At 41.9% G+C, this 21,196-nt stretch overlaps 1 protein-coding gene across 1 annotated transcript in view; it reads right to left on the bottom strand.

Moving 5' to 3' along the window:
* tnmd (tenomodulin) overlaps positions 1 to 21,196 on the bottom strand; it is a 171,873-nt gene that overhangs the window by 45,477 nt on the left and 105,200 nt on the right. Inside the window, exon 4 of the mRNA XM_048544024.2 lies at positions 17,925 to 18,038. Within this exon, the coding sequence (XP_048399981.2) occupies positions 17,925 to 18,038 (114 nt within the window). The remainder of the gene's footprint in view (positions 1 to 17,924; positions 18,039 to 21,196) is intronic.

Here is a 21,196-nt window from a genome sequence, read left to right as displayed (position 1 = left end):
GCAGGCCAAGCAGCATCATAGGAGCAGGAAGGCTGGCATTTCAAGCCTATTTTCTGATGAAGGGTCCAGGCCCAAAACGTCAGCCTTTCTGCTCCTGTGATGCTGCTTGGCCTGCTGTGTTCATCCAGCTCTACACCTTGTTATCTCTGAGTATTTCAGCATGTAGCTCCGTGGGTCTGATTCCAGCAAGACAGTGGGGAGACCCCCCCCCCCCATTTCCATGATGATGTGTGCTGAAACTTGACTTATTTTCAATGTTCTCTCCTCCATAGTAATCAGGGTCGTATTGACTGGCTGCTCACTGTCTCTGCCTGGAATTCTGCATTCTCTGCTCGTGCAAGGAGAGGAAGGGTGTGAGGATTGATAATGTTTTTTGAAGGCCACTGCTGTGAGGGATGGCTGTGACGTGACCAGGGGAGGAAGGCAAGTATCAGTATAGCTGGTTGGATTGGGATTTGAGAGGATGGCTCAAGAGAGGGGAAGGGTGCACCTCCGAGGCTGGTCTCTGAACTGCCAAGCATGAAAAGGCTGGGAACACTGAGTGAGGAAGTTTGCACCTGAATTTTTCTGCCCTGATGCGCTCATTGAACCTTGTGTAAGGCTCAAGACCTGTCACATACCACAGTTGTGCTGCCCACCTCCTTGGCCACTTTTAGTCAGTTCTGCTCATTCTGCAAAGGAGGATTCTTCTTCCCCTTAGCTGAGGACACATTCTCCCAGGTGACCCTTGCAGCTCATTGCATGACGTCCAGCCATGCATTAGAGAACTCTGGTGCAGACTTGCCTCATTGAGACTCCACCACTCAAACAGATGTCTCTCTCAATGCTTGTGGAATGGTTCCATTTCGACCTTTGCAGAGTCCCTGTAAATTGTGCAGCTTCAACAGTCAAGTGTGGGTCATTATCATAACTGCACTCACTGATAGGTCAGGAAACTGGAAGTGAAAAGTTAATGCCAAGGCCAACTTCATAAAATCCCTTTTATAATAAAATCCCTCCAAATTCGCAATGTCATGTTTGTCTCCTTGGATGAGTGGGTCAGAATATTAAAATTCATCCTGTTATCTCTGGTTATGAGGCTGAGTGAAGATATTAAACAAAATGCACTTCAATTGCAGGAGACTGAAGGCTCATTTTTAATATATTAAGGGTTTTTTCTTATGCAGGAGGATATTTGCTCATAATAATAAAGAGTTTAGCATATTAGGTAATGTAAACCATTCATGCTTGATAAAATATTGCATGTTAAATGCAAGTAAATGAAAAAATTGTCCTCGTGAAAGTAAAAGAACTCTATTTGAGTTGTTTCCCCTCAAAATGTACAAATGTTGACCAGTTATCTTTTTTTTGTGTTTACTTTGGGAGATTATTATTAACTCAGTATAATCAATCTATTGATATAAATTGAGTTTCTGGGAGAAGATGTGAATACTGATGCTTACATGAAGATGTCCGAGCATGTCAAAGACAGCTGCATACAAAAAGACGATAGGGGAAATAGGCTGTTTTTCTGGGAAGAATTGAGGAAAAATATACCAAAGCAGGCAGCACTGGATAACAGGAACGTGGGCTGAGATTTGAGAGAGAAAGATGAACGTATTAATCTGTTGGCAGTTAAATAGAGTACACTGGAGGACTGGTTATGCATCTGGTGGAAAGTGAGAATTCTCAGGAAATTGTGAAAATGTATGAGGAAAAGAAAGGAAGAGAAACAAAGAGGCCAAGGTAGAGTGTTGCAATGAATTACTTAAGTAAACAAAAATATTGATTGATTTATTTGAGCTATAGGAGTAACCTAAGTGTGGAGGAAGAGATGGCATTTGTAAAGAAGCAATGATTTGTAAGGAGGGTGTGTCTTTGGAAAGTCGTAACCAGGCTTAAACTAAAAGAAGCAGAGAGAATGAGGGTACACTGTGAAGGGGGAGGGGTGCAAGGTGTTTCCAGCAGACACAAAAGGCTAGTTAACGAAAAGCATCCTCATTGAGTTTCATTGAAAGACTGAGATGAGGAGAAATTTCATCACCTGGAGAGTGGTGAGCCTGTGGAATTCTCTGCCACAGAAAATGGTTGAGGACAAAACGTCAAATGTTTGAGGAGGTGTTAGTTTTTTTTAGGCTAGGGAGATCAAAGGATAAAGGAGAAACTGGGAATAGCGTGCACAATTGGATGATCCACCATTGATCACATTGAATGGAAGAGATAGCTTGTAAGGTTGAATGGGCTACTCCAGCGCTTGTTTTCTATGTTTGCACTTTTCTATGACAGCGGGAACATGGCATTGAGTTAGAGGGCTTGTCATGAATACCCTGAATGGCAGAGCAGGCTCGAGAAGTTGAATAGCCTGCTTCTGCTCCTAGATTTCATGTTCCATTGGTGAACAGTGAACAGCCTGTTTGCGTGCATTAACATCTTATTACAATGTAACCTTTCCTCATTTCTGTGCAGGTTGCCATTTTCCCAGGCACTCAAGAGAAAGTAGATAACAATAATTCCCGACATCAAAGTCTGAACGGGTACCGGATGACTGCCGCTACTCCAGGATTCCATCCACACTTCATGGGCAGAGGCCCATTTACTCAGGCCAAGATGGCGGCACAGTAGGACACTCCGGTTGGAGATCGTCTGCTCGCCAGTTCCTCTCCCTTCCCCTTCTTTTTTTCTCCTCTTCGTCGCTTTTCTTTTCTTCCCCTTCCACCCGCACCCAGCATGGAGAGTGTAGTCAAGGAGCGGACCGAATGGGCCGTTTCTCGTGGTGGAGCGGAGCGAGCACAGCTGAATCCTGTGGAAGAACGAGCACGGGTCAAATCCCGTGGCAGAGTGACCAGGCAATTTCCAGACCCACGGTGGAGCAAGTTCTGGATGGAGGCCGGCACGTGGAGGAAGTGTGGCCTTGTGGTCTGGGGCCTACAGGCTGAGGTTGGAACTTAAGTACTGATGGTCACTTATTATCATTCTGGACTTTTTCCACTGTTACATGCTAATCTGAATTTTTTCTTACTCGGTAACACTTTTTTTTACTCTGTAAGATTTGTACCTAGGTACCTGTACCTAAGATGGTGTCATTCGAGGCAGCCATTGTAAAAACGTTTCGCTGTACTCCTGTACTGGAGTGCATGTGACAATAAAGGATATCTCAATCTATTCTATTAACGAAAACAGTCTCAGCAGGTTTGGCAGCATCTATGGAGAGAAAGCAGAGTTAAGGTTTCGGATCCAGTGACCCTTCTTAAGAAAGGTCTGGAGAAGGGTCACCGGATCCAAAATGCTAACTCTGTTTTCTCTCCATGGATGCTGCCGGGCCTGTTGAGTTTCCCCAGTAATTTCAATATTTGTTTCTGATTCCCAGCATCTGCAGTTCTTTGTGTCTGTTTTTGTTTAATGACTAACAAACCCATGGCTATGAAGGTTAGCATTAGACGCACACCAGTATCGCAACATTGTCACGGCACATCTTTCATTCACTCTTATAATACAATAGAAGACATCAATACTGCACCTTTTGGAACAAAAGCAAAGTTACTGGAGAAGCTCAACAGACCTGGCAGCATCTGTGAAGGGAACAACAGAGTTAACATTTCAGGTCTGGTGGCCATTCCTCAGAGCTTCCTCAGAACTACACCTTTTGGAGCTGCTTTGCACACCAGGACAAGCATATACTTTGCGCATAATGGTACATGTCGTGGCTTTTTGCTTGCTGTCTTAGTGCTCATTTAGTTTGCACCTACTTGGGTGCTTACAATACCTTTGCCTTACCCTGCTTTTTTGAACTTTGGTGTGTCAGTCACAAGTTGAAGGCTCATAGTACTTCTATCTTGCCTTATGCAACCAGAGAGTTCATGGTGTTGTTCTCCAGCAAAGAATGGTCAAGAGTGGATGCGTTGCTGTACAGCACCCTTATCATCACTGTCAGATCTGTCTGTGTGTCAGTAACTTATGTGGCATACATACTGAACATGCTTCAACCAAATGTCTATGTCTCAAGTATAAGGGGAGTAGTCCTTGATCAAATCAAGGGGATTGTTGTCACATGGAGGAGTCACCACAGTGAGGAAAGGGCATCGTCCAATCTCAGTCAAGGTCTTGGACAAGGTCAGTCTGCAGCTTGGGGCATTCAGGTTCAGGTGTCCTGCAGAACAGGCCAGTCAACTCTACAGACCCAGCACAACCAGTCTGGAGGTTTGAGGTAATTCAGTTGCACAGTGATCAGTCAGGAGTCTGGTTATTCAACAGTTGGAGCTGTCCTACCAATTTGGCCAGGGTGGTAGGAGATGCTGCACTCAATCCGGGGGGCCTGTTTACTGAAAGTCAAACTGGGGGTAGGGAGGGGATGTTGGTCTATTCGGACCACTGCAGTGGTGGGAGAATTGGCGAAGGGCATTTTGAGGATTGCAGGCAGCTTGCTGAGCTGCATAAGGGCGAGAACTGTTAAAGGGGGTGGCGTAGCTCAACATAAAAGAGCAGAGGGTAATTCAGCATTGGCAACATTGGTTACTGAGGCAGGAAGATGTCAGTGACAGTCACCACCATTCTGCCTTTGATGGAGAGACAATGCACTTAGATGGTTGGCATAATCCTTGAAAGTTGCCACCCAGGTTGACAATCCTTGAAAGTTGCCACCCAGGTTGACAGGGCTGTTAAGAAGGAATACAGTGTTTTAGCTTTTATTAATAGAGGGATCAAGTTCCGGAACCAAGAGGTTATGGTGAAGCTGTACAAAACTCTGGTACAGCCGCACTTGGAGTATTGCGTACAGTTCTGGTCACTGCATTATAAGAAGGATGTGGAAGCTTTGGAAAGGGTGCAGAGGAGATTTACTAGGATGTTGCCTGGTATGGAGGGAAGGTCTTACGAGGAAAGGCTGAGGGACTTGAGGCTGTTTTCATTAGAGAGAAGAAGGTTGAGAGGTGACTTAATTGAAACATATAAAATAATCAGAGGGTTAGATAGGGTGGATAGGGAGAGCCTTTTTCCTAGGATGGTGAAGGTGAGCACAAGGGGGCATAGCTTTAAATTGAGGGGTGAAAGATATAGGACAGACGTCAGAGGTAGTTTCTTTACTCAGAGAGTAGTAAGGGAATGGAATGCTTTGCCTGCAACTGTAGTAGATTTGCCAACTTTTGGTACATTTAAGTTGTCATTGGATAAGCATATGGACGTACATGGAATAGTGTAGGTTAGATGGGCTTGAGATCGGTATGACAGGTCGGCACAACATCGACGGCCGAAGGGCCTGGACTGTGCTGTAATGTTCTATGTTCTATAACTAAGCTGGGGCTTGGGAGTAAAGTGGAGGGTCAAGGATTTATTGGAAATAATATGTGGAATGTCAAACCTGATGGTGTGATGGAGACTGCGAGGAAGACAGGAATGTGAAAGTTTGGGAGGGTGAGCCTGCAAATTACTCTGAATTTCTACCTGTGTTGTCTTTATCCTAAACTAATTTGGATTCCACAATGGAAATGACAATGGCAGCTATTACAACCAAACTGGGTGAAGCAAGTCTTTTTCTCGATACGAGCACAAGGGTCCACCTGTCTGTGACTTGAGGGCCTTCAAAAGGCAATTGCATCAATCAGTGACTTACACAGTAAAGACATCTATTAACCCTGAATTTTGCAAATGAACCTATGCAGTGAGCGAGTGTGATGAATAGAAGTCCTGGCCACAAGCAGCCTTCATCTCAGTGAAATAGAAGCAAATGTTAAATAATTTAGAATCTGTTCAAAAGAATGTGATAACTAGGTACAAAATAATGACACAATTGGGCAGGGTCAACATGGATTTATGAAAGGAAATCATCTTTGACAAAACTTTAGAGATTTTTTTGAGGATGTTACTTGGAACATAGTTAAAGGAGAGCCAGTAAATGTGGTGTATTTAGTTCTTCAGCAGGCTTTCATTAAGATCCCACACAGAAGGCTAGGAAATAAATTTACGCAAATGGCGTTGGCGACAATATACTACTGTGAATTGAAAATTGGTTATCAGACATCAGAAGACAGAGAGTAAGAATAATAGGGCCATTTCAGGATGGCAGACTGTTATTACTAGATACTGTGAAGGTTAGATCTTGGTCCCCAGCTGGAGACAATCTATATAAATAATTTGGATTTTGTGACCAAATTTAATATTTCCAAAATTGCTGACACCAAAAAGCTAAATGGGAACGAGAGTTGTGAAATGGACTCAAAGAGGCTTCAAGGGAATTTTGACAGGTTGAGTGAATGAGAAAGAACATGGAAGAAGGAACATAATGTGATGGAAGATGTGCGTAACTAACCACTTTGGTGGAAAGAAAATAGGCAGTGTATTTCCTGAGTTGATAAGTGCTAGTGCTCAAAAGAACCTAGTTATCCTTGATCATTCACCACTAAAAGCTTGGAATCAAATCCTGCAAGCAATGAGGAAGGCAAATAGTTGTCATTATTGCAAAAAGATTTGTGTACTGAATTAAAGATGTCTTGTAATAATACATAGCCTTGGCGAGACCACATTTGCAATGCTGTGGTCAGTTTTGGTCTCCTTATCTAATGAAAGGTGTACTTGCCACAGAGGGAATGCAATACAGCTTCACAGGCTAATCCCTGGATGGTTGGATGTCATATGAAGAGAGAGTGGGGGAAATGGACCTGTATTTTCAAAGAATGAGAAGTGATCTCAGTGAAACTGACAAAATTCTTGCAACTTGCAGCTGCAGATAGGATGTTTCACTGGCTGGTGATCTTACAACGAGGGGACAGAGTCTCAGAATAAGGGGTAGACCATGTAAGGCTGAGGTGAGGAGAAATTACTTCAGTCAGAAGGTAATAAACCTTTGGAATGGTCTATCCCAGAGGACAGTTGAGCATGTTCACAGAATAAATCCACAGGCCTGATGATAATAACAACTTCAAGGTACATGGGGATAGTGCAGAAAATTGGTGCAGAGGTAGATGATTCACCATGTCCTAATTATATGGCAGAACAAGCTTGATAGGCCAAATGGCCTCGTCTGCTCCTCTCCTGTTCCCATATAGAACCAGTCTGAGAAAAAGAGGCCATTTCAGAATGAACTGAGCCATAACCTCTTCACCCAGAATGTTGTGAATCTTTTGAACTCCCCATCCCTGTGGACGCTCAGTATATTCAAGCTGGAGATCAATCGATTTTATGTATTAAAAATGAAAAGGATGTGGGGATAGTTTGGCTTTGAGGGAGAAAATCATTAATAATCAGGATGAATGGCTGAGTAGGTTTCCCCTGTCAAAAAACCTATTGTAGGTTTCATTTCCAATGTTCTTAAGAATCTGTTTAACTTGTACATAATTGCACTCCAAATTCTAAAAATATATATCTTGGAGTATTTAGAAAACAGGAATGAAATATGTGGCAAGAAATGAGAAATTAACCCATTGTTACAGAATTATGGGGAAATCAGGAGTATGTACTGCAAGCTGGAGGGGCTTTGGAAAAGATATACCTGCTCAATAACACAAGGCAATGCAATGCCTGAACAAATGAGTTGATTTTGAGGAAACCAAGACAGAAAGGAAACAAAATAACAGAGAGAGCGAAATCTAACATAAATACATATTTATGATTTAAAGAGCTTTTGTTCTTGCAGGCATTAGACAAAAAAGAAATAATTAATCTTGGTTTATAAAACAACAAATGAAAAGGAGTACTGAAGTGAGGGGCTGATAATGAGAGGGACGAAGTGGAGTGTGTAACGTGAGCAGTTGGATATAATTAACCATATGAAACTGAAGTATGTAAATTTCAATTAGCCAGTTTAAAATATTTGAAATGATGATAAGAAAGACAATCTAAAATCCCCCCCCGAAAAGCTGTCGAGATGTAGACATGTGAAAAATTAAAAGTTTGGACAGATTTGTGCTGGACATGTGTACTACACTTAGGATATGTGATACATATCTGAAATGATCTCTCAGAATGGTGGAACAGGCTTGTCAAATTGTATTGAAAATGGAGGAGGTCAACCGGTTGCAGCAGTTGGACAGTGACAAGTAGGAGAATAAGGGAATGTTTCTGTGTTTCGTTATTCATGGAGGACCTCTATGTTTGCAGATGAGACCAACTTGCGTTAAATGAAATTTGACTGCACACTATGTAAGATGTGCAATTCGCTCTATCATGTTATTGACTAAGCAGGAGAACAATCTACCCTGTGTGTTTGAGTGGAAGAGAAAATTCAATGCAATTTGCTCGATCGTGGAATTTGTGCCACGACTATAGAAAATTAAAATTAAAATTACAAAATGCCATGAAGAAATAAAGTGCATAACGTCATTACACTGTGGATGGTAGCTAGAATTTCAGCAGGAGACTGGAGTGCTAAGGGTATGGCCCTGGGTTAGTAGTTGCTAAGGAAGGAAGGAAAGAAGACAGCAGGGAATCTGGGAGAGAAGGACTGAGTTTTGATGGTTGGGCATGTAAGGCCACTCCTGTTCTTCACTTGGATAAGATATTTTGAAAAAAAAATTCAAGGCAAGCTGCTGATCCTGTCAGTTAAGCAATATTTTGGCACCTATTCATCTTTAGTTTGATTTGTCTGGGGTGACATTGTGCTTTCAGAACCACTGTGATTAAAATGGCGAGTGGTTAGAAGGCATCAGAAGCAAACCACAACCCCATGTTTAAATTTACACGGTGTTAAAATAGGAAGAACAGACATTAGAAAGGATACACTAACAGACAACAAAGGTGATTCTTGTCTTAAGTTCATTAAACTACAAAGATAGGCAAAGGAAACTAAGTATACTCACAGTGGAAAAAGATTAACAGCCTTTCCTCTGGTGGTGAATTTGACGTCTAGGGGTCATTAATTTAAAATTGTCAATAGGCAGAGTGAAGACAGGAGCAAATCTTTAATGCAGAGAGTTGTTCAAGCATGGAATGCTTTGCCATAGGGAATATTTGAGGCAGAGACCAATGCATCTTTTAAGTTAAAAAAGAAGTAAAATATTTGAAGTAGAAAATGATGCATGGCTACTGGGACAGGATAGGTTTGTAGGCATTTGGAAAGTTCTGACAAATGAATGCAATATCTTCCTCCAATTCTTTCAAGTTGGAATTTTACCCTTACTCTTGGCACTTGGATTATTGTTAAAATAGTGCTCAGAAGCAATTACAGTAAATATTTTGAGTCACTTCAGTTATTCTTAACCTTGGTAACTATTTTACAGTCTGTTTTTTGAGTGTTGGTTCTTGATCAATAGTTTTCATACTTTCTTAATGCACTGAAACCTTCCCATCTGTTCAGTTGTGATATGATGATATTGATGAATATAACAGGTGAAAATGTGATCTTTGCCTGTGTGGTAATTTCCAAAGTAACTCTTTTAAATGTGATACTACAAAGGGGTGATTTTCACATAATCATTGGGTGGGAATTCCCTAGGGATTAGGTGGATGCCAATTTTACACCTAATGGCCACAAAGAAGATTGGAATTGGCCAGATTAAATCCAATGTTGCATCCAATCCTGATGGTGTGATTTTCTTAAAATAGCCCCCTTTCTTTCATTATAATGCACTGCACTAGATGGAAAATATTCAATTATACTAACTAGAACGAATTGTCTTTATTGTCCCTCATAAACATTTGTTATCTTGTGTGTTCCAACGCTGATAAAGTATAGCCGATCAGATACCAAAAAAAAACTTGTGTGTGGAGGCAGAAGATGAGAACATGATTCTTAATCAGAATGTTTTCACAAAAGAGAGGAGTTATATAGACATTGTGGTTTAGCAGAAGGCGTGTGAAATATTGAATGATAAAGGCACTGGGGGCGAAGTGTTAGTATGTTTAGCAAAAGTGAAAATGCATAGATTACCAAGTTGAATAAAACATGGTGCAAGAGAAGTAAAAAAAAAGAGGCTCTGTTTATCATTTTTAATCAGCCATGGCCAAATGATATCGCAGGCCTGGAGAATTGGATGGCTGCTCCTCTTAAATTGCTATTGAAAAAGGCAGGGACAGCCTCGTGATGACAAGCCAGTCCCTCAAATCTTAGCAATGGGAATATTTGGGGCAAAGAAATCTAAGAAACATGAATCATTAATTAGAAAGGCATGAACTGATTGAGGTCAGTCAGCATGGGTTAATTAAAGGAAAGACTTCGCTGACTAGCTTAAGACCCAATGACAGTGTTGCTTTTGATGCAGCGCACATGGACTTCAGCAAGGCTTTTGACAAGCTCTCATATGGCAGGCTGGTCAGAAAAGTGAAAAGCTATGGACAGAATGGGAAATTCATAAATCGGATCAAAAGTGATCTCAGCATCAGGAGGCCAAGGATATTGGCTCATGGCTGCTTTTGCAATTGGAAGGCTGGTTTCAGTACAGCCTCACTGGACACAAGTGCAAGGGTCCCACTGGGCTCACAACTGAGCCCCTTATGGCTCCTGGTATACATCAGTGTGTTAGACTTAAGTTGGAGAAATGATGATGTTTGCACATGATACAAAACTGATCAGGCGATTGTGCATTGGTTCATTTGACAACAAAATAGAAAAGTAATGTTCAGTGTGAAGTAATTAATTCGTGGAGGACTAACAGGCAAGGAAAGGAATTGAGAAGGATTCTTTGAGTGTATTCCCACAGATCCCTGAAGGTAGCAAGCCAGGCATACAAGGTGGTTAGAAAGGAATAGAGGAGACAGTGCGCCCATATTCAATGCTGTTTCAACATTATCAGGACCGAAAACTTTGGTGAGTGATATGTGATTTGTTTTAATGTTGGTAACTGTACATTGCCTGACCTGATGAACACCATTTAAGTGTGACCTTTCCCCCTCTTCATCTTGAGGTCACTGCCAGCCTTCTGACCTGCAGCCTTTCCCTACTGCTACATAGCTGCCTGACATCTGACCCAGGCAGCTTCCACCCACCAGGGCCCTAAATGCCTGTCAGAATCAGAGCCAACAAAACTCCCAGGAGACTTTCAGCTGGCAGAATGTCACACATCATTAGGCTGGGCAGTGCCACCACAACCTTCACCCTTGGCCACAGGCACGATTGAATTCTACAGTCCTCTACTGCCCCTAAGGTAACAGCCAGAGCCATGGGAACCCGATGGCAGTCTGTGATCCACAGGTGGCAGATCAGTTGCTGAAACTTGTCCAGGCCAGAGTGACCATCATCCTTGAGTCCCCAGCATGGACAAAACCTGGTACCGCGAAAAACCCCCACTCCCACCTTGTGAGCAAAGGTCTGCAGCAGACTTTAGCTTCTATCCCCACAACAAATTCTACTCCTAGAGGGTTCACTTCAGGGGATACAGTAAGTAGAATACTTCAAATGTTTTTTCATGTTTTTAAATTTTGTAATAGTATTTGATTTACCAGTGCATCATTTCAAGTGCCGTATTTCAACTTCAAGGGAACAGGTATAATGCTTTATTTCTTTTTGTGCAAAGGAAGGGCCTACAGAACCTACCTCTAGTCTCAACATTAGTTCTTATAGGAATCAATGTTTCACATGAAGCTTTTTAATTTCATTTAATGCAGTGATCTTCAGCTATACAATCCTGACTTTAAGTGAGGATACCATGTACTTACCTTTATTAATCAAGGCACAGAAGCATAGGGAGGTTATTCTGGCACTGTATAAACTACAAATTAGATTGCAGCTGGAATAGTGTATGCACTACTGAACACCGCCTTACAGAAAGTATGTGATCACACTGCAGAAGATGCAGAGGAGATTTACACAAATTTTGCCAGGAATAGAGAATTTTAGCTCTGAGGAAAGATTCGATAGGCTGAGGTGTTACTTCTTGAGCAGAGGAGGCTGAGGGACATTTAAATAATATCTACAAAATTATGCCGGGCACAGAGTAGATAGGAAGGAGTTACTTTTGCTGCAAGTCAACAACCAGGGACATGGATTTAAACTAATTTATAGAAAGATTAGACAGTAGCTGACAAGTTTATTTTTCAGCGAATAGTGAGGGAAATCAGGAACTCATTGTCAGATAGCTCGGATGTGATCATTCCATTTAAATAAAAATGACATAGATATGCACTTGCAGTTTTGCAACTGATAAGGTTAGCAACTAAGAGCAGGAAGTGAGCTAATTAGCTCCTTCTCAGCTGCCTTAGATATGAACAACTTCTTTGTCTTAAATCTTCCTTTTGAAGTTAGAGAACTTTTCATTTTTACTTAACAACTACACATTTTGTACCACTGAACATCTGATCTGAGTTACAAATTTCTTGTTCAATGATGATGCTTAGCAGATTTTGAGTTCTAGTTTTGACAATTGGACTAAATGGACTTCTATTTGTCGGTAATTCAAATTTTGGGCTCTTTCAAAGCAGAACTATTTGACTGGTGAAATTGATTTAAATTAGGTAGTTTTAGATGTTTAACATCTCCTATGTTAAATGGGTTACATCCACAGTGAGGCCTCCTGACCTGACCTAACCTGTCCATCTTCCCACTCACCTATGTGCTCCACCCTTCTCACAGAGCTCAGTGAGTCTCCCTCCCACTGAAGCTCTTCAACCACATTTTGAAGCAATCTCAGTATTACTGTCATGTCTCCTTCTTCAATGCCTGTACAGTTCAATGGCTTTAACTCCAAATTCACCAGTTTCAATATCCTTCCACTCCCAGCCTTATCACATGTCCAGTCCTCCCCCTCCTGACCTGACCAAACCTGTCCATCTTCAAACTCACCTATCTGCTGCACCCTTCCCATGGACTAATCTCAATAATTCCCTACCTGCAGCCACCTATAACCATCTCTCCTATCCTTCCCCCAGCCCCAAAGCCCCTCCTTCTATTTATTTTTGGGCTCCCCTCCCCCTCCTCAGTCTAGATGAAGGGTTTCAGCCCAAAACATTGACTTACCTGCTCCTCGGATACTGTCTGATCTGCGGTGCCTTTCCAGCCTTGGTACTAATTGTGATACTCAAATCATCTCAACTGTGTGGGATGCACTGGGTGGATCGATTAGACCTTTACCTTTCTGCTAACATTTGAGCCCTTATTTGTAAGTTATAAAGAAGATCAGTACTGAAAATAAGATACACATTTTGAGTCCACTTTGAATATTCCATGAGCTGCCGTGGAATTGTCACACTCGTGTAAAAAAACAAACAACCCATGTGCCTGTGCTGCTTAAGATCAAATGTTGCAATAGCATAACTCAGGCTTGTGACAATAAGTCTTCCTTGTGATTTACACAGGATAGTATACCCTCTAGTTGAAGGTTGACGAGAACATTGGGTGAGATTTGACATGATGAAAAGCATTGAATTGCTTTATTTTGTGTTAATTAATGGTCAAAGAAAGTCTCCTTGCTTAACAAAACCTTACTTCTCCCTTTGAAAACTGTGTTAAAAAATTTCAAAGAAGCATGTTTCTTATTGCTTTTTGTTTCGATTTTGGAAGTTGCCTGGAATGAAGTGCAACCACAAACTCCAACACTGTTCTCCAACATTTTTGTTTCATGTTTTGCATCACATATATACATCTTGCATTCTGTTGAGTAAAACCTGACTGACCATGAATAACTTTATGCATTGCCGGCAAGGCGGATGGCTGTGACAATGAATTCCTCTCCATTAATGATCCTGGAGCAGACACATCGATAAAACTGGCTACTTCTCCTTCTCCCTTGGGGTATGGGTTTAAGTAAAACATCTGCTGCTGTTCTCAAAATGAATAGATGCTGTGTAGGCTAATGAACCTGGAATGGGTCAACTATCCATGTTCTAAGTGTGCAGCAGACTCCAAGCAATGACCTTTTGCAAGCTGACCTGTCTGCAGGGATTCAATGTACATAATTGATGTTGGGTTCATTTTAATCCTCTGTCAACTCACTTTTTTAAAAGTCACTACCTTTAAACACGACTCACTTTTTAAATCCTTTTCAATGATGCGAAAAAGGATTAAAAATCTCAAAATGTATCATGTTACTATTTGCACTTGTATACACTTAAACTTAATAATTTATCCCCAAGCTCAGATCACAAGGGAAGATGCAAAAACTCCCTAGCAGACAAAATCTCAAAAGGTTCCTGATTTTCCCTTTCCAGAATTTTAATGATATAGTCAGAAATAATATGTGGTGATTAGCAAAAAATAATAACAAATTATTCATCACTGTTGAATATTCTCTGAAGCTTTATATCCATATAGGGATGAAATAACAGTTGTCAAAATTTCCAAGAAGTATCTTATTTTGCCATTTTAATGACTACAGATGGGAAATTCCTAGCACCTTCCACACCTACACAGAGAAAATGAAACGCATTCTTTTTTCCCCAGATCAAAATTGTCATCAGTGAGCATTTTAGAATGGGAAAATTTTGAATAATCATCATTAAAGTAACAGGAATGAATAATGGAGTCCTGTCAAGTGAATGCAAGGTGGGGGTCAACTGAAATGCAATAATTTCAGGAGGGGCAAGGGGAGAGAGAACGGTGGTTCCATTACTTTTATTCATTAGTACAGAGCAGATGCGCGTTGAGTAATGATAATTTTTTGCGTGTATGCAGAATTTTGCCAGTGAGTGAGCATCCACAGGGAATACTGTGCATGACTGCACTGAGCTATGTGAGCATTCAATGTGTTGCTTGCTGGGTGATAAAGGGTGAAAAAAGCAGCACAGAGATGTAAATAAAAATCTGTGTAATTGAAAGAAAAATACAAATATATACTTTGCATTGGTATTCTGGATAGAAGAGAAATTTGCCATGGCAATGGCAAACAAGGAAGTTACAATTATACTAAATGAGATAAGAACTATTAATGAGATGAGATATTAGGAAAACTGGAATACTTAAAGTACCATATATGGTTGAGTAATGATCAATCTCATATAAAAATTGAACCCTGACTTCTGGCCATAAACAAAAACCATTTTTCAAATTTATTTTGTACAGGTTGATCACCTCACATTTAGATTTAAAAAATCCGAACCCTTCCTACTTACGCCTCAAAGGGCTGAAACTTACTTTCTTTTTGGCTAAGTGTGAGTTTGGCATATTTTTGGAAGTTTTTTTCATGGTATCGTACCAAATGTGCTTCATTATCTATTCAGATTACCCTTTGCTATCCCTTTTATCGAATTCTAACCCCACCTTACCATGCACTGCTCTGAGAACAACATGCCACTCACCAGATTTGGTATCTACCAAAAGGCCAGCATTTCTTGCAATTATGCCGTGATTTTGACTCTTTTGCATATGGGCATTCCACAGCTGCCCTGAACAGTTCCTGATTTCTGTCCCGGGTGCGGTGGATAGGGGGTAAATTAACACCCTGCTGTGTAGCTAGAGATCAAGAGGTGTTGCTGGATGGGCTGGTGCAGACATGGAATGTCCTCATCCTCCAGGACCAGCAGTGGAGGCCACAACACCAGGCTGTGTGTCAGCCTGGTCTGAGGTTGCCACTGGCTCAGTGAAGTCCCAGCTGTAGGTAGGAATTCACAGCAATGTAAAATGAAGGTCAGTGAACTTCCCCAGTCATCCAGCAATACTGTCACCATCTTGTCGCCAATACCTTGTATTTGCCCTGTCTCTGCTACTTTCCCAATTTCCACCAAAGCCCATGCTCTACCATTCTCGCCATTGCCTGCAACAATTTCCCTCACCCGCTATCACTTACCGAACTCTGGACACTACCAACCCAGTGTGCCCTCTGAACTGTCAATAGCAAATTTGGTACACTGACCGCCACCCAGCCCTGCGCCAACAGCTGTGCCACCCACTGTCATCTCCCCTAATACTTGCATCTCTCGAAACAAGTGGTGTACTACTTGGCATTCAGCTCCTCACCCTTTATGAGGAGAGGATCCTGACTTCAATTGCCTCAAGCAGCTGACTGACTGTGTCCAAGCCCCAAGGATGCCATCGACATATTGCGTTGAGACCCCCTGAGTAAAGGCTTGACTGAGGCCTGCTGACAACCATGACAAACTTCACGGCATTTTGTCTCTTTTAAATACAAAGGCAAGACAGACTAATGTGAGCTTAGCATCATTGGCTGACGGTCCAAAACACAATAAAAGAAGACAAGGTAATGCCAAGCAGGGATGCTGTGGGCATCCAGGTAGACTCAGAATGAGTGAGCACAATGACAACAATGAAGAGCCCTGAGATGCAAAATGGCTCAGTGCATGAGCTGGGCATATGTTTCTGACTGCACAGTGTCCTTGCAGCAGTGTTATAATGAGAGTTGTTGGTAGTGCCTGAGCTGCAGCATTGAAGGGAGGTTATCACTGGGCTATTAATCCAGAGACCAGATCCCAAGATAATGTTCTGGGGACCTGGATTTGAATCCCACCATGTCAGATGATGGAATTTGAATTCAATAACATATGTGGAATTACGAATCTAATGATGACGATGAAGCTGTTGTTGATTGTTGTAAAAACCTATCTGGTTCACTAAAGGGAAGGAAATCTGCCATCCTTACCTGGTCTGGCCTATATGTGGCTCCAGACCCATTGCAATGTGCTTGACTCTAAACTGCCCTCTGGGGCAACTGGGGCTGAGCAATAAATGCTGCCTAGCAGTGACGTCCTCATTCCAAAAACGAGTAAAAAAAAAACAAAGTATAGTCGTGTACTGTAAGTGGATTCGAGAAGGGTCATGAGGGTTCTTCAAGACAGGCCCATGTCAGATGCCAATGTCTGTGAATGTTGGGTGCATGTGTCCAGTACGCATGCAGGGGGCCCCATGTTCAATTTGGAGGTCCTTTGGAAGAAGCAGTGAGTAGATGTAGTCTGATAACAAACCTTAGTTCTCAGTCAAACTGCAACAAGCAAAGTAGCATTAGACTCATCCTCTCCATGGCAGCCTTGACATTAAGGATGAGGTTATTATTTGAAATGTCAAAAGAAAGAGGTACTTAGAGCACACAGAGAGTTTAAAGGAAATTATAACAAGCAAAAAACACAAATGAAATATCAAGTACAAAAAATTAATCCAGGTAAAACAAATTTGAGGTGGGTGTGTAAATCTAGAAACAGCAATTTGTAAATTTAAAAACAAAGCTATATTCTTTCCACGGTCGGAAGCAATGTACTTTTCTCCTGTCTTATATCAAAGTGGATTACAAAGCTGCAAGTTGTAAAGACCCTCCACTTGTGCACCATGTGTAGTAATGCATTCTGTCCGAAGTTTTCTTTCTATATGAAATGTGTGGGCCATCAAAATAATACTCGCTTAACAAAATTATTTCTGTGAAAGATGTCAACACAATTTTCAACAGTCGGGCATCAGCTTAATCATAGGTTAAAGTCTGATCCAGAATGAAGTAAAACTCACTTGTCTCAACAATGTCTTTTCACATTAGTCTTAAACAATTAGTCTTAAACTTTTCCACTAGAGCAAATTATTCCACTTCATGTATTTTATTTGTTTGTCTCTGGAATAGATAGAAGCAGCAAAGATATACACTTCAAAATCCAATCATACTGGGACAGTATTTATAAATCCCAAATGAGTGAAAATCATAAAGTGTCCAGACCTGCGTGCATATGACCATTATTAGCCAGCTCAGAACTGGTGGGAAAGAATTAATGTGGTTGTCTTGGTAACAATTTGTTTTCATTGGGCTACATCTGTGTGGGATTTGGTGATGCTCCCCATTGCATAGTTACAGTAATGATGATCAGCTCAGCAATTTTGAACATCTTTTGCCATTAAACCTGCCACATTCAGAAGTGTTGCACAACTCCTCCTTTGATTGCTGAAGTTTGTCATCTTTCAGTAGATTTGGTTGTCAAAATCCACCAGCAGTAAAAGATCTCCAGCCGTAGTGAAATGGTGGCAAAATAATTGAGAGAAATTCTTGAATAAAGGTTTTTTTAAAAAAAATACCTCCTAGACACACAGTCTGAAAGAGTTAAATAGGTATTGAACATCATAGGAAATAGTTTAGAAACTAGAAGCTCTTCATACATACCAGACCAATCAATTCTTCATCATTCTTGATAGGTGCGGTATTGGGAAGAATAATTTTATTTTGTCTTTTGATGTAGCATTTTTCTCCTCCAGCGAACCATATCCCTGTTAGTCCCTAAAAAAAGATAATTTGTTCTTTAGGCTTTACAGACGTGCTGTGTTTGTAAAACAAAATAAAAAAAATCAAACGTCTGTAAAACAAAATAAAAAAAATCAAACCATCAGTGACAGTAATAGTTTCTTTTCAAATTAGCCAAACATAAATGTAGGCCAATGCCTGCAGCTTCCAATGCCACACACACCTTTCCTCTCCATCCAGCTGTTACGGACGATAAATTTGACACAATATTTGGCACAATTATGTGAAATATAGGAAGAATATGATAACAGTGAAACAAAAACATCGTGGCAAGCAACATGCTCATTCAGTGCCATTCAAACTAAAATCTTCAGTGCTCCCAAGTGACCACTGTTGGCATGTCTATCAGTATGTGGTCAGAGTAAGGATTATATGAGGTAGCACACTGCCATCGATCCTCCCTTGTCTTTGCTTTGGCTTAGGCCTATTATTGGTAGAGGATATAGAACCACAGAGTATCTACATTACGTAAGGCTTATTGCAATTAGTCAGACATAATTGTATGGACCTTGGAGAACCAGTACAGATGTTTGTGCTCCCTCTAAAAGCTGAAATAGAATTCCTTGTCTCTCCATCCACAGACAGTATGCAACATCAGCAGAATGTGTGGAGCCAATGTAAAATGAACATTATTAAGCGTTTATTATTCAATAAAAATGAAACATGTTTTAATCTGCACATTTTAATGTACGAGTTAACAGTAGTACTTAGCCAATAGATTTCCTGGGTCCTACTGGAGAGATACGAATGCTCAACGGTGGAAAGAAAGTATAGTGGCTGTGGTGAGACTGTTTTTCATGCTTTTGAAAGCAGCTCAGAAGTCTCTCAACGCTGACTGCAACAAAGACTATGAACCTAGCTGTGAAGTGCAGAATGGGAGGTCTGGCATGTTTGTAATTGTTTGTAGCTAGCTTCACTGAAGAAGCTCTGCAAGAGCTATTGAGCACTGTTACAGAGGTGGCAGCATATTTTTGCTGGGGAAGGACAGTTACCTGAACAGAAAAGAACAGAAATATTCATATCATTTGGAAGAGTTGGTAGCAGGTCAGAAGAAAGATACATCATATAAAGGGAAGCACAGGGCAAGGCATTTAAAGTGGGAACACTGGCCATGCAGTCATGAGAGGCAAAATTGTATAAAAACATATGCACATAAAAAATACAGTTTATTAAGATAGAGAAATGTTGACATAATTGTTATTAAGCTTTAGAGATGAAAGTAGCAAGGGTTGGCAAATGATATTGCAAATGTCATTATCGGGAGAAGGGAGATATTGCAGAAAGTAATTTTCATGTGTTGACTGTGGCACGTTGGCTCAGTGATTAGTACTGCTGCCTCATGGCGCCAGGGACCCAGGTTCGATTCCATCCTCGGGCAACTGTCTGTGAAGTTTGCACATTCTCCCTGTGTCTACGTGGATTTCCTCTGGGTGTTCTAGTAACCTCCCCCAGTCCAAAGATGTGCAGGTTAGGCAACTTAGCCATGGGAAATGCAAGGTTATGGGGATAGGGAGGTAGTGGTGGAGCTAGGCGGAATGCTCTTCAGAGGGTTGATGTGGATTCACTGGGCTGACTGGCCTGCTTCCACACTGTAGAGATTCTAAGTTGAAATGTTTCAATCCTCATAGCCTTCATTAATGGCAAACCCAATTTCCACATCATTACAAGAAACATGATGGGACAGGTAGTGATAGATTCCTGAGACATAAATCACGGAGCTCAAATGAAGAAGGTATTATGGATGCAAAACAAAGTGGATGTTGGAAACCCAAAATAAAACAGAAAATGCAGCACCAGTGAAAAGAGGACTGAAGTTCATTGCAAGGGTGAATTAAAAGTCATGGTCCTGCGTCGCACCGTCTCCAGAAATATTTTGAGTTTTCAAAGGGCTGGCAAAAGACAAACGAAATGGGAAGCCTGCTCACCGCCAATTTATGGCCCCTTCAGACTTCTTCAGGAACTCGCTAAAGGGCCTTCCAGTCCCATATTGAAATCCTCGAATGTTTTTCCGACAGGTCAGAATAACCTGGGGTGTGCGTGTTTGTGCACCGTTGTTGGGTTCACTGTGCAGCCCTTTGGTTTTTAGAAGTAACCCCTACCCTTCTTGTCTCTGCAAGGCCTGGGACAATGAGTTGCACAGTGCTTAATCACCGCGGCCTGTGCTCTTGGAGGACCAGGTTCATTGATCACGTGGCTGCACACATGATATCTGGGAACAGATGGCAAATTTGCCCCAGAAAACCCCTGGGAAAATGTAATCATGAGTGTTCAGAATGCTTGATGAGTAGCTTTTACAATCACTGGCTGGTTCTCTCACATGCCTGAGGCTGGTGGTGTCCTACTGGACCAATCTTCAGCAAATGCGGGACAGAGCAGGCCTGCGATTGGGGAAACAGCCAGTATGTGGTAGCAAGGTGGGGTCACAGGGCCCAAGCTATGCAGGTTGGAGAGCTGAGGCGAGGATGGGGATGGGGATGGGGGTGGGGGTGGGGCTGGGGCTGGGAGCTGAGGAAGTGGGTCTGGAGAAGCAGGACTGGGTCTGGAGCAGGAGCTTGGAAATGGGGCCCGGCCGAAGACGCGTACATTGCCATGGGCCGGAAAATTAAAAAGAGCCAGGGGACACAAGTTGCCTGGCAGAATGGGAAGAGACAGAGCGGGAAGGCTACAGGTATTGGGAGGATTGGTAAGATAGAGACAGCGGGTAGGTTGCAGAGATTGAGAGAAAGAGAAAGGAAGAGGGGTTTGGGAGAAGAGAGAAAAAGGGGAAAGACTTCAGGGGTGGGGTGGAAGAGCTGGGTGGGGTAGGTTTCAGGGCTGGAGGGCAGAAGAGAGAGCGCGATGCTTTGTGTGGGGAAGACAGATGGAGTTATAGCCGTCAGTAGTGTGGTAGAGGCTGCAAGGGTAAGGAGAAAGAGACAGAGAGAACCTTGAGTGCGAGTAGGGCGAAAGAGACAGAGGCAACTAAAGTGAGGGCGTACAGTGAGGTACCAAGGATGGCTTGAGATCAGAGAGAGTAGGAGGCTGAGGTGGGGGAAGAGAAGGAGGCTGTAGGGAAAGAGAGATAAGCTGCAGTTTGGGGAGAAAGCAAGGCTGCAGGTCAGAGAGACATAAAGGGAGGCTGTGAGAAGAAGAAA

Source organism: Stegostoma tigrinum, chromosome 15, assembly GCF_030684315.1.
Source record: "Stegostoma tigrinum isolate sSteTig4 chromosome 15, sSteTig4.hap1, whole genome shotgun sequence".
Taxonomy (NCBI): Eukaryota; Metazoa; Chordata; class Chondrichthyes; order Orectolobiformes; family Stegostomatidae; genus Stegostoma; species Stegostoma tigrinum.
The sequence above is the reverse complement of the archived record's forward strand: the minus strand, read 5'-3'. Positions and strand labels throughout refer to the sequence as shown.